We start from the raw sequence: 16529 nt of genomic DNA, 5'->3' as shown, positions 1-16529 counted from the left end.
AAATTAACTTAATCTATTTGTGTTGGGACAACATGCCAAAATTATGTGAAACTCTGCATTTTTTACAGTGTACTAATATGTGCAAACAACATTTAAAGAACCATTTTATAGCATTCACTATGAGATTTATTCTGTATATGATTTTAAGTCAAATCATGCAACTGACAATGATTTTAGAGCTCTTCTGCACATCTAGATCCCTAATGCACAGGTGTTTGTTGTCTTGCTTCATGATCACTCTTACAAAGCATGCCACATTAGCATCAGATTAACATTCAGATAAAAAAAAAGCAAAGGTTAGAGGAGAAATGGTCAAATTCGCAATCTTGTCTTTCTCTATCCGTCCTTCTCCTCCCTCCATTCCTGTTTAATGCACTGTAAATGCATGCCCTTCTTGGCCCCCTGTGTGTACTCCATTGCCGTTTTTTCAACGTTCTTCCCTCTTTTTCTGCTGTTTATTCTTTTTCTTGGCACAAGAAACACCAACACAGCACTATTGCTGACCCCGCTGAGAACGCACTTTCTGACTGTCTCTCTCACACTTTCTTTCCCCCCTCTTTCTTTTTCTTTCTCTCTTCTCCTCTCAACTTCACCCTAAACCAGGCGGCGTTTTGCGATCTCTTCTAGTCTGTAGCCTGTGACCTTCGCTCTCACCCCTGGGGAGCACTGAAAATGACTGTTCCCCAAATCCCTCCAGCTGAGAATCAGTGAGTATCTATAATGCTCTGATGAACTCCTCCTATGAATGATTTGTAGCCCTCTCTCCATCAGTAAATATAGGTCTTATCGACCCACGCACACCCCGTCTGCACTGCTATTTGCTCAAAGACTCCCCCCGCTCCACTCACATTAGAAACACATTTGAGTTTCTGGTTTCTGATGAAGAAGAGTGATCTGATTGGCCACTCCTACACAGCCAGATCTTATTAGTATTCATGGATAACGTTTACACATACATTTCTGTCCATTTGGATATACCCTAGAAGAAACATATGGACATGCTGACAGCATCTAAACCTGTATTCTTGTACAGTTTGAACACCTTAAATGTAATAAACACACATTACACTGATAATGCCCTAATATAATTTACATTTATATCCAGATTAATATAAAACATGTGAAAAAAATAATTTTAAAAATCATATTTTATTCTAATTAGACTTTAAATTATACTATTTTGTCTTTACATATTACAGAATTCAGAAGAAATCAAACAAAACCAGCCTATTAATTCCATGATTTGAATGATTAGAACTTACAAGGATTTTTTAAGGAGCTATTTGTAAATACATTAACCCTTGTTATTAAGGACACCGGTGACTGCTAAGCAAACTGCAGCCAGAAACATATTGCTCATGCTCGCACTAGTGCACAGATAACGTACAAGAGATCAGTGGGGTAAAGTAACAAATTACAAATACTCCAATTACTGTAATTGAGTAGTTTTTCTCAGGAATTGTAATTTACTAATTTTTTTTTTTATGTGTACTTTTACTTTCCCTTGAGTACATTTTAAGTGCTTTTACTCCACTATTTTTTCAACCTCCAGTCACAACTTTATTTCTTTCTTGTCTATTGTGATTGGCTGAAGTAGAAAAACAGTCCTGCGATTCCTGTCCAATCAAATTGCAAACAGAAAGTAAATCGCATCATACTGAACAACCAAAGACATGGGCACTTTATAAATGCAGGAAACCTTTTGAAAGCATTAAAAATACCCCAGAAAACGTCCAAAATCTTTCCACAATGAGAGACTTTTATAGACTGTATATCACTGATGAGAAAATGAAGGATGTCAACTGTATGATGACTGAAATCGCCAAACAGCCTTAAACACTCACTAAATGGAATGAATAAAGAATGAAGAAAGGGCCGAACAAGGAATGTAAGGCCTGAATGAAGGTAGGAAGGACCAAACTAATGAAAGAAGGAAGGACCAAATGAATGAAGGAACAATTCAAGGAAGGACTGAACAAGGACAGAAGGAAAGAAGGAAGGAAGGAAGGAAGGAAGGAGGGAAAGAACAAAGGAACGAAGGAATGAATGAACAAAGGACCTAATAAAGGAGGAAACAAAAATATGAAGAACGAACAAATGAATGAGCGAACGAATGAAGGAAGGGTTCAAGAAAAGATTCAAACTAAGGAAGAAAGGAACAAACGAATGAATGAACAAAGGACCTTATGAAGGAACAAAACTATGAACAAACGAATAAATGAGTGAAAGAATGAAGGAAGGAACGAAGAAAAGAACAAATGTATGAAGGAAGGAACAAACAAACGAATGAAGGATAGAACAAACAAACAATGGAAGGAAGGTTGGAAGAAACAAACAAATATATGAAGATCACTAAATGCACTACAGAATGTTACATTTACACATGCCTGCACAAACTGCATGCAAACACATAAACCTTTCACAGAAATACTCACTACTCATGAGTACTTTTAAAAGGGCAACTTTTTACTTATATTTTGAATAATATTTACAACAGATACTTTTACTCACACTACATTCTTTGGCAACTAATGTTTTTTTTTTTTTTTACTTGAGTATGTTTTTCAGTACTCTTTCCACCACTGCAAGAGACTGATTTTGATTCAATGACCAGATGTAAGCTACACTCATTAAGTACAAAAATACATTGACAATACATTTTGTGAAATATAGCTAATGGACACACTAATGTACAGCTACTGAAATTGATGTTTAGATAAATATGAAAGTATGCGGCATAAAAGCTTTCTCTTAAATTACACAGCAATAACAACAGTGAAGAGAAAGCAGCAATAAATAAGGCATGTGATGTATGTTTGCAAAAGCTCTGAGATAATGTTGATAAATGAACAAATAAAAAAATTATTGCAATGAAAATTTGATCTTATATATAAGTGTATTTACAAGTCACATCCTTTTGATTTCTCCAGCAAAAACAACCCAGTCCTTCACATAAAAATGATTCGGTAAAACCTTACTTGAAGGGGGTGCTTGTAAGGCTGTCATGAAACCTTCATAATCATAACATCATGAATGTTAATTAAATTTCATGCATGCTTATGATAATTGTTATTAAGTGTCATTTGCTTAGTTCTGTCAATTTAAATGCAAAGAGGACATTGACTTGACAATTGCATAACTTTGTCATGACAACTTAGCATTATCAAGACATCAAAAATTGTCAGGGTCTTTAAGACAACTTGACAACCAAAAACCTCATAACCTGCCTTTACCGTGACAACTTCAAAATATCAAGACAACATGACTTGAATCATGTCATAAATCTGTCATAAACATTATTGTCACAAGACCAGTATAATTGTCAAAATTAGCTTATCTGCTTAACTAAACAAAGATGTTAAAAAATTATGTTAAATTAATAAAGGATGTGCTGAATGCATCCAGGTACACTTTAAAGTAAAGTAAATAGATTGAATTGATTGAATTCCAATTTAGCTAAAGAAATTTAAAAACACTGCAGAAATTTGCTTATAATAACCTTAATTTAACTAGGTAAAATTGAGAACCAGTTCTCATTTACAATGATGACCTGGCCAAGAGGCAACATCAAAAGCAGATATGAAGCAGCAATGCAAAACAATTTTACAAAAATAAATAATATCATATAAAACCAAGGGAAAACTAAAAACAAGCACAGTGATCTTGTACTATTAACTGGATTGAATTTTTAAAGGATGACAGTGGAATAAAAGTGTTGAGCTTTAATGGTAAATAACATCAAGAACTCGCCTTTACAAACTGGAAGCTGATCTGTAAATGAAATCCCCATAATCCAGAATTGGTATTACTGTTAATTTGACCAAATGCTGCTTTAAAGAGTGCGTAAATGAAGATTTGTTTTTGTAAAGAAAACCAATCCGGGCTTTAACCTTTTTTGAGCAATTAATTTACATGAGTTTCAAATGACAGTTTACCATCTAACCAGATTCCAAGATAACTGTAACAGTCAACAATCAATCTCAGTACCGTCCAACGAGGACATTTTAGGCGGAAAAGTGGTAATTTCTATATAAAAAAACATACATTTTGTTTTATTAGTACTTAAAACTAAATGAATATTGTTAAAAGTGCATAGGATGTTTCAAAACTGTGTATGATTATCATTAAAGTAATGATCCTAAAAATAAAAATACTTGATGGAAAAGGAAACAGGGTTTCATGGTTTAGGTTTCGAGGCTTGTCAAATGTTCAGGCAATACACTCAAGGAACCTTATCCAGTGGATAACAGTGAAAATGTCACAAGTTGACGTGTTGAAGGTTTCACTGGGTATCGGTCATCAGCACTTATAAGGGGTTAAGCACATCACTGTACACTCTCTCTAGCAGTAAAGCTTAAAAACAGTCCACGATCACTGCAAAAACTCTGCGAGAAAGCCCTACTGCAGCCCCGGACATACCAGACATCACCCCTGCTGTTATACAGCAAAAACACACAGAAAAAAAGAAATGCTGGAGCCAAATATACAGCCTATCAGCTAGAGCAAGGCACACAGGCTCACTTGCTAATGAGAGACGAGTGTGCTAGAGCTACATGCTAAGTTTTCCCAAGGCAATTGGGACTTCCTACTGCAACACTTCAGCATCCCCCTCCATCAAAAAAACACAGGCAGCGTACAGCACCACCAGCACCACCAAGCAGCAAACCCACAAAACTAAATTTAATCATCGGCACAGCGCTTGTTTCCCAGCGTGAGCCCCGCGTCCAATTATGAATTCATTTATTTGCGATTTATTTTATGACAAACGCGCAGCGCTCCAAATGTAATGGTGCACAAGCCTGTCGTGCGGCGAACGCCTCGCTGAGTGACTGAAAAGAAGCAAAGCGTGATGGGATTGCTCCAACCTCTAATGGGAGTTTGGAGATGCTGGGTGAGTTAATGCTGCAGGCTAATCCAGGAAAAATCACTTTAAAAAAGGCAAAAGAAACAAAAATGGCTTTAACGCAATGAGATTTCAAGGCTGAAAATAGACTGAATAACCATGACTAATAAGGGCCTGGTTAATGCTTCGTATAATCTCGCCAAATTAATATGTTAGACACAATTGGCACGTAATTAATTCCTGCGAGTACACCCAACAAGAAGATTTATTTTCAAATGTCAATCACGCTGTAAAAGCCCACCCCAGCAGAGGGATTACACTACACGGCCGCATAATTCTAATTATGTGGTTATGTTGAATTACACGGTTATATTGACCATATACACTGTGTATGTATAAACAGCCATTACCTGGGCAGTAAAAATCACCACTGACAAGGGCCGATCATCAAAAGGAAGGTCATTCTAATAGATGAACAGTCTGCCCGTAGCTTTGGTTTTTATGACTTCATAAAGAATGGGTCTCAATGGGACCATCAGCATCCCGTCTATCTCGCAGTGTGATCTCGCGCCCTCCGTCTTCTGAAGTGCCAGGCCTCGTGTCTGTGGTGGCGCAGTGGCCTGGTGTCTGGCTTGAAGTCAAGAGTCAAGGTTGGGGAGAGGAGAGTGACGAGGAAGGGGGACGACTGACCGCCTCTGAGGGGGGAGGCTTTGATCAGAAAGCAGATTTAAGCTGGAGTGACAGTCCACCAGTGCACAGCTTTGTCCTGGCCCCAGCTCAAACGCCATCCGACTGCAAGCACAGGGTGCCAATGCAGGGCATGTGTGTGCGCGTGTGTATCAGTGTACCCAGATGACATGCTCCCACACGCTAACACTGACACACACACACACATAAACATCTGCTGGTAAACAAGCACAAACATACACAGACACTCAAAGCAAACAGAAACAGACTGGAAATTCTATGCATACAAATATGATCATTCAATATTTCTGCACACTGGTGCTTTGGATTTTATATACAGGAGCTGGATCGGATTTTACATACCATGGAAAGCATTTTAACAGATCAAAAAAGTGAACGTATTGGGTTGAGTAAATTTTTTGAGAAAAAAATGTCCTCCCCATTTTGCCTTTCTGTCCATGTTGAGAATTTCTACTAACAAAATAAATATTGTGTAAAGTTGGTAAATGTTTTCCAAAATGTGGTATAGTCATGTGATCTTTTCATCCTAAAGCAAGATGGTGGATTCCACTGTTTTAGATGAAAGAACTAGACTTCACAAATGGAAGGCCCAATATTTTGAAAGCATTTAAGCTGCTGTCGACAAATTTTCCTTCCGTATAGACACCACACTGCATAAGAAAACTTGAAATGTTCAATGCACGAATGCATCTGAGTGTTTTAAGATGTTTGCTAACACAGAGATTCGAGGAGACAATTAATGCTAGCACGTTCCCAGGACATTAGCCATTCATTTTAATTCAATGTAAATACCAGTCGTAACAGCCACCATTATTACTGCTATTCAGCCAAACGCACTTTCCCATATGCTATTTGCACTGATGTGCTTCTATGACACTGGCTTATGCATCTTTTCTTTATTAAAATCTCAAGGCAGAATTAGCAAGAGAATATGCTTAACCTCATATACCTTCCACAGCAGAAGGATATATTGCCTCTTCTCTATTATTAATAAAATCACAAGCACATGGGGGCTGGGGTGTAATATCAGTAGCTGTAGGCAGGATGAGCACTATATTGCTTTAAAGAATGTTTATGTGTGTATTCGAGGCAAGTGTCAGGTCTCATATCTAGAGGCTCAGCGCGGTCTACGTTGGTAACAGCACAGAAGTGGAGAGGGGGTGCAGTTATGACCGCTTTGAACAGCTAAATCCCACCTCATTCACCCGGCCTATAACACATGATGACGATGGCAAGACTAGGGTTCTCCATGGGTGCCAATTATGAGGTCTGACCGTACTAATTAATGCATAAACACCCAAAGGCAGTAAAAAATAAAGACGTGGAAGCTTAAACGTGGGTTTTACACTTTTCAATAAAACATTTTAAAGATTTTGTGCAACTGAGGTAACCATAGCAACAGAAGGCTGCTTGTGCACGTTCTGGTTAGGATAATTATTGGACCTTACTGTGATAAAACTATAAATACAGTCATTATTTTTCATTACAGGTTATCTCATAAATACATCCCATATATACGCTTACACATTCTCATAGACATTAATGTCTCTGACAATGATGTTTATGCTGTACAGATTGTTTATTTCATCCCCTACCCCAACTCTATCCTTAAACCCAATGCTCACAGGAAACAATCTCCATTTTTGTTTTCAGAATACCTCATTCTGTGTGAGTTTATTACCCCACGAGGTCAAAATTTTCTGGCATTGCTATGCTTGCATGGCCATTTTGTGAACACAAGATATAAACGCACACATTCAGCAATCACATTAAAACAAATCACATCATTTTTTGTGAAATATTTCATTTGACACCCATGTGACTGCTTAAAAATAAATATGGAAATGTACAGTAATAGTATAACTCTGGTAAGTGACATGAATGTCACATGAATATACACTTACCGGCCACTTTATTAAGTACACCTGTCCAACTGCCTGTTAAAGCAAATTTCTAATCAGCTAATCACATGGCAGCAACTCTATGCATTAAGGCATTTAGACATGGTCAAGACGATCTGCTGCAGTTGAAACTGAGCATCAGAATGGGGACCAGAATGGGGTTCCAGCTGATAGAAAGGCGACAGTGATTAAAATAAGCACTCGTTACAGTCGAGGTATAAAGAAGAGCATCTCTGAATACACAACATGTTGAACCTTGAGGCGGATGGGCTACAGCAGCAGAAGACCACACCGGGTGTCACTCCTGTCAGCTAAGCACAGGAAACTGAGGCTACAATTCGCACAGGCTCACCAAAATTGGACAATAGAAGATTAGAAAAATGTTGCCTGGACTGATGAATCTCAATTTCTCTTGCGACATTCTACAACAACACCATGAAAGCATGGATCCATCCTGCCTTGTATCAACAGCTCAGGCTGGTGGTGGTGGTGTAATGGTGTAGGGAATATTTTCTCGGGCACACTTTGGGGCCATTAGTACCAATTGAGCATAGTGTCAATGCTGCACCTGATTATTGTTGCTGACCATGTCCATCCCTTTATGACTACAGTGTACCCATCTTTTGATGGCTACTTCAAGCAGGATAATGCACCATGTCGTAAAGTGTGAATAATTTCAGACTGGTTTCTTGAACATGACAATGAGTTCACTGTATTCAAATGGCCTCCACAGCCATCAGATCTCAATCCAATATAGCACCTTTGGGATGTGGTGGAACGGGAGATTCGCATCATGGATGTGCAGCATTTGCGTGATGCTATAATGTCATTATAGACCAAAATCTCAGAGGAATATTTCCAGTACCTTGCTGAATCCATACCACAAAGGATTAAGGCAATTCTGAAGGCAAAAGGGAGTGTATATTCCAAAATCAGATTTCTGTAATTACACTGAAACTCAACAGGATCTAAATGTTGTTGTTGACCTCTCTGACTTATTACATGGACAAAACATACAAGTTTGGAGCTACCAGTACATAGGCCTAACGTCATGTGGGGACCAAAGCAGGCACTGCATGATATAGGCCCTAGGATCTGATTTGTGCCAACTCAGTGGGGCAAGTGCGAGATGTGGCACCTGCCCAAAAACATTTTAAGCTGGAATGCAATTTTAGCCATAATTCTAACAGAACACACTTCAACCAAGGGGGGTCAGTTAACCCTCTAATTTGTGTGACCTGGCTCACGCTCTGTCTAAATGACAGAATTTTATTAGTGTGTGAAATAAATGATGCCAAGTTTTATTTTATGGTAAACTATATTCTTGGAAGATTATTACCTAATATGCTAGGACAAAATTTCAGCAAATATACATACATTTTATAGAAAGTTACCTTTAAAATTGGACCACTCTAAAAGTCAGTGTGTAATTTGAACACTGGGCTCTCCATCATATCGCCTATGGATAGTGTGGGCAGTTGTGATGTGCGGTGGGGGTCTGCAGAGATGCTACCAGCGCTGTTACTGGAGCCTTCTTTAAATATTTACACTTAGCAGAGCAGAGATAAGGCACTAAGGCGATGCAATAGAGAAGCCAGCCACCTCCACATGGTAAAGAGAACATATAGGGAAGCAGTCTGTCGTCTGTGAGCTACTGTGTGTTTTTATCTTGATTCTAACACACTAACATTGAGGCGCAGAGACTGATCAGGATAAAAGTGTGAGATAGAAAGCGCGAGAAACAGGAGAGGTGAGAGACAGAGAAAGACTGCACAGACAAACGCTTTCAGTGACAAAGATGGAGGAAATATAGCGATACAGAAGGATAAAAGAGTGAGAGATAAAAGTGAGATTAGATGCAGAAAAGAAAAAAAAACTGTCTGAACATGTGATTAAGGACCTGGTATAAAAGGGAAAAGGAGGAGAGTGTTTGAGGGGACAGTGTGAGGGAGTTCTAAATGTGTCAAATGGATGGATGTGATGCCGGGATGTGTGGCCCACTCTCCTCTCCCCCATAATGCCGTGAGCATGGCAAGCACTGCCGGGTCAGCCTCATAGCATACTAATGAGATTATAGCCCAGTGTGCCACTTCAATAGAGCTGCACTGAATCCCCCTCACACTACACTCACTATAGATGCTAAAGCAGAACCGTGGCTAGTTGCTCCAGTGAACTCTCTCAGTCTTGGATCTATTTGAAGGAATTCCAGACTCCATTTTCACGGTACAGTTTTCCTAGCAAAACAAAAGCAAACAGTGATCTTCAGCAGGAACGTTTTGCTAACAATTCATGTAATGAAAAACATGAGTTTCTGGAAGACATTCACTGCATTTTTTTTTTATAATTGTGCCTGAATTTACGCAATACCTCAAGGTTTCCTGGACTCTCCCGCACACAGTCAGAGATGACTGGATGAAAGCGAAAAGATAAATGTATTCCCTTTATCGTCCAAAGTATTATTCCTTATACTAAATTAATCATTCTGTTCTCAAGAGGTCTGAATCTGAAAACCTTCTTTTCAAAGAAGACCTTTTTTCGCGCTGTAGCAGAGCCCCCTCCAAAAACCTGATAATAACGGTGGAGGATGGCGCTATTCTCTTCATTTCTCATCTCCTCCTCTTGCTCCTTCCATTCAAAGCCACATAAAAGGTGTTCTCTCATGCAAGAGCAAAGGTGCTAAAGGTCAGGGTCATCTCAGTACACGTGCCTAGACGGAAAAAGAAGTGAGGCTGAATGAGACGGCAACACAGGCCAAGAGAAAAGGGGAATCTCAGCACGTCTACAACATGGCCAGTCTAATGCAAGTGGACGTTTTCATCTCTGTGGCAGAGCTCCAGTCCAACCTAATTGGGACAATTCCCACTAGTGATATAATTTCATTCCTACCTCAGTGTGACTCGTATGATCTCATGCTGCAACCTCTTACTTCTCCTCTGATTCCCCGTCTCGCGCTCTGCCACGTAGGCGACCGCTGTACTACCAACTGGAGTTTGATCTACAACCAAAAGAAAGTCCGGGGTCTTGTCTGAAATTGGCGATGACAAATTAATGTGCTTGTGAAACATTGTGGGGAGCATGAAATACAACTTTTGGTCTTATCACACAAAGCGTGTGTTGTCACAACCGAGCAAGCAGGATTCATCCTAACAAAAATGAGTCCGTGTTTTCCTTCCTGTTTCATCTCACTAACGTTTATGTTATGCTGCGAGCGACTCCACTGTGTTATGAGCTCCAAGCCGTAAGCGCCCGCTGTGCAAGAACACTTAAAAAGATGTCAGAAAGTCGAGTGTGATCACAGGTCACAGATGAGAGGGTGGAGGGTTGTGATGTAAGCGCTGGAGGGATGTCATCGATGAGGGGTGTTGGGTCGGGTGAAGAGTGCCCCGGGGTTGGCTGGTAGGGGTCGCTCTGGGAGTTGGACCGGCTGAGCAGACAGGAGTGGCACCAGGCTCTCCCTGAGTGTGTGACACAGTGGGGTGCAGTGATCGTACAACCTTTTAGGTGCTAGAATCCTGGTGACACAAGGGACTGCAGGGGAGGAGAGTCAGCCTTATGTGTTTATGCAAACAGATCAGTTGCCATGACTATTGAAGCAGCGGCAGATTCACGTGATGTCACCTTGGTGGTGAGGTACAACAATAACAGCGAAACATGACTAATTCAGGACCATGCAAAGCAGAATTATCACTGTAACACTAACAAATCAGAGACACTTGTGATGTCTTGATTAAATGCACAGCTTAGGAGAACAGCTCACCTTAAGAGTACAATTTTAGCATTGTTATCTCACCCACACATTGTTCCAAACCTGTATGACTGATGTTTTTTCAAAATGTCTCCTTTTGTGTTCAGGCTAGGGATGTTCAGGCTAGTCCTCCTTTTCTACACAACAAAGGCATACAGTGAACAGGGGTTTTAAAGCTAAAAAGCACCATAAAAGTAATCCATACAACCAATGAGTTGCATTCTAAGTCTTCTGAAGCCATAAGAGAGCTCTTAAATTATTTAAGACTAAAATTGCAATAACATTGTTCATTGATTTTGCACATCCATTTTCTTGCCTTGCAGTTTTTAATGTTTGCTTTTCTGTGATGATTTCTATATTGTTGTGGCAGACTCTGTCTGCAATTTTGTCACAATGATTATGTAATATAGCTGGCCATCTTAAATGAGGTTGTCAAAATGCCAAAATGACTGGTAATAATCTTGAAAGCATAAGTTCAAATGTAATGAAAAATAAAAATCAATCAGTGAGGTTTTCCATTGTACTTTTCCAGAAATAGTGCGTTGAAAAATAAATAAAATAACAATTATAATAATTATATATATATATATATATATATATATATATATATATATATATATATATATATATATATATATATATATATATATATATATATATATATATATATATATATATATATATATACACACATACACACACACACACACACACACACACAGTGCATTCGGAAAGTATTCATAGCGCTTCACTTTTGCCACATATTTTAATGTTACAGCCTTATTCCAAAATGGATTCAATTAATGTATTTCCTCAGATGTGCTATTATATGTTTTTCAGCCAACATTTCACTATATTTTCAGCACATTTATTGTTAGTAACATTAGTAAATATACCTTAATAACTAGTATTGTATTATATTACATTTTATAGACTTTTATAGATTACATTTTACATTTTTTGCAACAATCTGAAATTGCAAGGATAATGTCAAACTGCATACATACATATACATACACACATATACATACATATACATATACATACATATACATATACATACACACACATATATATATATATATATATATATATATATATATATATATATATATATATATATATATATATAGCAGTTTGATATTAGCCTTGCTATTTCAGATTGTTGCAAAAAATGTAAAATGTAATCTATAAAAGTCTATAAAATGTAATATAATACAATACTAGTTACTAAGGTATATTTACTAATGTTACTAACATTAAATGTGCAGAAAATATAGTGAAATGTTGGCTGAAAAACAAAAATAAAGAAATAATTCTAGAATTAATTATTTAAAAATACTAAAATCTCATTTCTGGATGAACCATTGCTTTTTTTCTATGCGACTATTAAGTCAAAAACCGTAGTTTCTTTTGCTCAGACACAACTTCATGTAATATCATGCATCTTACATGTAGTTGTGTCTAAGCATAACAAATGATTCTGCCGTTGACGTCATACAGCCTTTAAAATTTAACGCTTTAGCCCCAAAGGTAAATGTGTGAGCCAGAAACTGCAGGGCACCCTGAATGTGTTTTACTCCATGTCCATGGCCCAGTTTGGAAGGTGCAAGGTTTGACCTGGTCAGGGCTAGGCTCAGTGGGAACCAGCTGTTTCAGACTCTGTGAGACAGAGGGTTAGCCATGGGAGGGAGTGATGAGCCAGTCATCAGGGCTTACACTGCCCAGCTGTGCCACCGAGCCTGGCAGACTCACACCTGCCCTTAACCCGCTGTGCAATAACACCAAGCACACACCTGCTTCTTCTTTCCATCATCCTCTGTCCCTCGGTAGAGCACTCTGGCCAATAAGGAAGAGGCAGGACTTGTCTGTGTCCCCAGACAACTGAACCATTGCGTGAGTCTGCAGTAAAGGAAATCACACACACTTTGACATTCAGCCTCATATCTTTCAGTGTATATATTTTTTGATAGAGACGAGCTAATGTGTCATGCGGTGCAGCTTCCACCCCTCCATCCAACCCCCACTCCGGGCTAATTCTCTCTGGCAGGGAGACCTGTAAAAATCAATAGGGAAAATGTCCTGAAACAGCCAATCTAGCAACCATCTGCCCTGGTACTCCACTGAGACAAAGACCAATGTCCCCTGGGAAAGTGACGGAAGAGACAGACAGCACAACACACATACAAACTCAATTACTCACTACAACTAAAACAGTCTTTTATTTTGCAAACTCAGGCTTACTGTCTTCTACTGCCTGTCACCTTTTTTTCAGCTGAACTAGTGTTAACATTTATACAAACATTAAGATTTATACGAACATTAAGAAGGTTTGTGTATTAGTCTTTTCTCAAGCTATTTTTCTTAAGAATGAACTATAACTAATAAACGCAGTATAAAGTAAACGCATTGAGCAATAAATCTGTGTTAGATGCTATTATGCTGTCAGAACCTATTAAATGATTAAATGTAGCATTTGCTTTGTTAAACATAGAATTCAATTATTCCTATCAGGACATTTTCTCTCATTCAGTCATAGTTTTTCCCGACTCAGATTATAGTAATTTAATTGCTATATGTAACTAATGAATTTTAAAAAGGAAACAGTTTTTTTTTTTCAAAGTAATGCCAGTGGCTTCTAGGAAAGCAATAGAACAAAAATCAGCATGGCTATGTATTAAAGAAAATCTAGAACCACAACATACCAAAAATACATAGCAGTAGCCAAAATGATGGCAGAATGGGACATTTGTAGAATACTTGTTTTGGAGAGACCACAAGTTTAGGGTAGTGGAACGTGGAAAACACTTGGTTAATGTATTTTACTGTCAAATTATTTTTGTTGGGGGTGTCACGATGGCGCAGTGGATTGCCTCTCATTAACAAAGAAAGTTGCTGGTTTGAGCCATGGCTCGGTCAGTTAGCATTTCTGTGTGGAGTTTGCATGTTCTCCCCGTGTTCATGTGGGTTTCCTCCGGATGCAAAGACATGCGCTATAGGTGAATTGAATAAGCTAAATTTGCTATAGTGTATGTGTGTGAAAGAGTGTGTATGGGTGTTTCCCAGTGTTGGATTGCGGCTGAAAGAGCATCCGCTGCGTAAAACATATGCTGGATAAGTTGGCGGTTCATTCTGCTGTGGTAACCCCTGATGAATAAAAGGACTAAGCCGAAAAGAAAATGATGGAATGAATGAATTATTTTTGTCAGCAAAAAAAAAACCCAGACAAACTATGGTTACAGTTAATTACAGTAAGTGCAGTATAATAAGTATAATTACAGTTAAATAAATGTAAAGAAAAACAAAATCTCACAAGATTAAGTATGCACAGTGACTACATTCGGTTATTAATTATTTTTATAAGTAGTTATTAATTATTGTTTTCATTGTTTTTCTCTTGTATTTGATTGGCAGCCATTATCCTGTACATTTGTCAGTAAGTATGTTTTCCTTGATCACAGAACACTCTCTAACCAAACACACTTAAATTTGCTTAGAATATTTACAATAACATAACATCAATGTTTGAATAAAGGGTGAAATATAAACTTCCAGGCCAGACATCACTTCTGGCAACTGTATGCACACACACGCATGCACGCACTCACACACACACACACACACACACACACACACACACGTCGTATTTAGATTAAAAATCTGAATGTAAAGTGTGTCATCTCAGACGTCACATTGTGATGAGTTTAACACTACAAGCAAGTTCATATTAAGTAGGCTACATTAAGAAACTAGTTTGCTTGATTCATAATAACTTATGAATAAAAGCTTTTGCTTGATTTATGGTTTGTTGAATAAAGATAAATCAGTTTACGACAGACAGACAGACAGACAGACAGACAGACAGACAGACAGACAGACAGACAGACAGACAGACAGACAGACAGACAGATAGATAGATAGATAGATAGATAGATAGATAGATAGATAGATAGATAGATAGATAGATAGATAGATAGATAGATAGATAGATAATGAATGAAGTAAACGTTGGCTTGCAGTTTGAGTGGTCCGTTACAGCACTGCTATGGGCAACAGTCATTATTCAGAAATATTACACTTTTTAGGTTGCGTTTTTATGGATTTCAGGAATTAACTGCTTTTAGGAGTGTTTCTGGCTTGCCCACAGGGTGAAAAACCATCCTGATGAGTCAATTACCCTTTACAGAACAATAACCAGATCAGTACTGCAAATCAATGCCATCAATTGCTTTGCTGAAACAGTTGCAATGCTCTTTGCTGCAATTTATGCCATTAGAGAAGCTAAAACTCATTTCTAAGTGCTAAGCCTCTTATTTCAGAATTAAAATATTTAAAGTATCCCCGATCTGGTCTGTGAACCGCTCAATCCTAGTGCTTTTGAAACATCTGAGACTTTTATTCAGCATTCGCCTACGCTTGAACATCGCATCATAACAATAATATTCCAAACGACAGTTCCAACTTTATAGGCAGCTTTGCGGTGTGAGATACCCGTAATGTAACATTTCCAGCAGATATGACTACATAGAGACTTGCCTCACGTTACAATCTGCAACTTCTGCTTCTGATAGTTGCGTTCTCTCCGGCCGTATGAGCGACGCCAGCGCGCTGCCGCTGCTATATAGCTCTCTAAAAATAGCTCACCTTTCACTGCCTTCTACGGCCCGATTGACAAGTGTCACGAGCCAATCGCGCTATATTATTCAAATTTTACTCCTCCTCTTTGGCCATTTTAGCACCGCCTTACTTGGACGCCAGTGAGATCATCAACCTTATTTACCGTATATGGTCACGCACGGAATTGATTGACAACAAACCACGCCTCCTCGGCTCCCTTTGCTTCCTCTCGCTCGCGAGACAGCGAGCCCAGCAACTTGCCTTGGTGATCCACGGCATTCAGGAGAAAGGCTACCTGGAATTTATAGCGCAAAACAGACAGAGGCAATGCGGAAATAGGTGGACTCTTCATGTCACCGAGTTTGCATCCCACTCCCAGGCTGAGGATCTGAGAGTTCGCGGGGACTGCAATTAAGTGACAAGAATTATTTTTTATTTTTTTCCTTCCTTTTTTCCATTAGCGCTTAAAATAACCAGCTTTAACTACACTTCACGAAGGATTTGAAGCATTCCTTTTAGCGTCTGACAGCGAGCTGAGAAGAAAACATTCTATACCTGAGGATCAAAGCAACACTTTTGTTTTTCTTGTGAGCATCAACATGGACGTGTTGGCGAATTACAGTATTTTTCAGGAACTTCAGCTGGTGCACGACACGGGCTACTTCTCAGCGATGCCGTCGCTGGAGGAGAACTGGCAGCAGGTGAGAGAGTTTGC

At 38.7% G+C, this 16529-nt stretch overlaps 1 protein-coding gene across 1 annotated transcript in view; it reads left to right on the top strand.

Moving 5' to 3' along the window:
* Nucleotides 1-16061: 16061 nt before the first annotated feature.
* The window catches only part of klf7b (Kruppel like factor 7b), a 62607-nt gene continuing 62139 nt past the window's right edge, over nt 16062-16529 (top strand). Inside the window, exon 1 of the mRNA XM_056465393.1 lies at nt 16062-16515. Within this exon, the coding sequence (XP_056321368.1) occupies nt 16414-16515 (102 nt within the window). The 5' untranslated portion in view covers nt 16062-16413. The remainder of the gene's footprint in view (nt 16516-16529) is intronic.

The sequence above is a fragment of the Danio aesculapii genome, chromosome 9 (genome assembly GCF_903798145.1).
Source record: "Danio aesculapii chromosome 9, fDanAes4.1, whole genome shotgun sequence".
Classification (NCBI taxonomy): Eukaryota; Metazoa; Chordata; class Actinopteri; order Cypriniformes; family Danionidae; genus Danio; species Danio aesculapii.
This window is presented reverse-complemented; position numbering and strand designations above follow the sequence as displayed.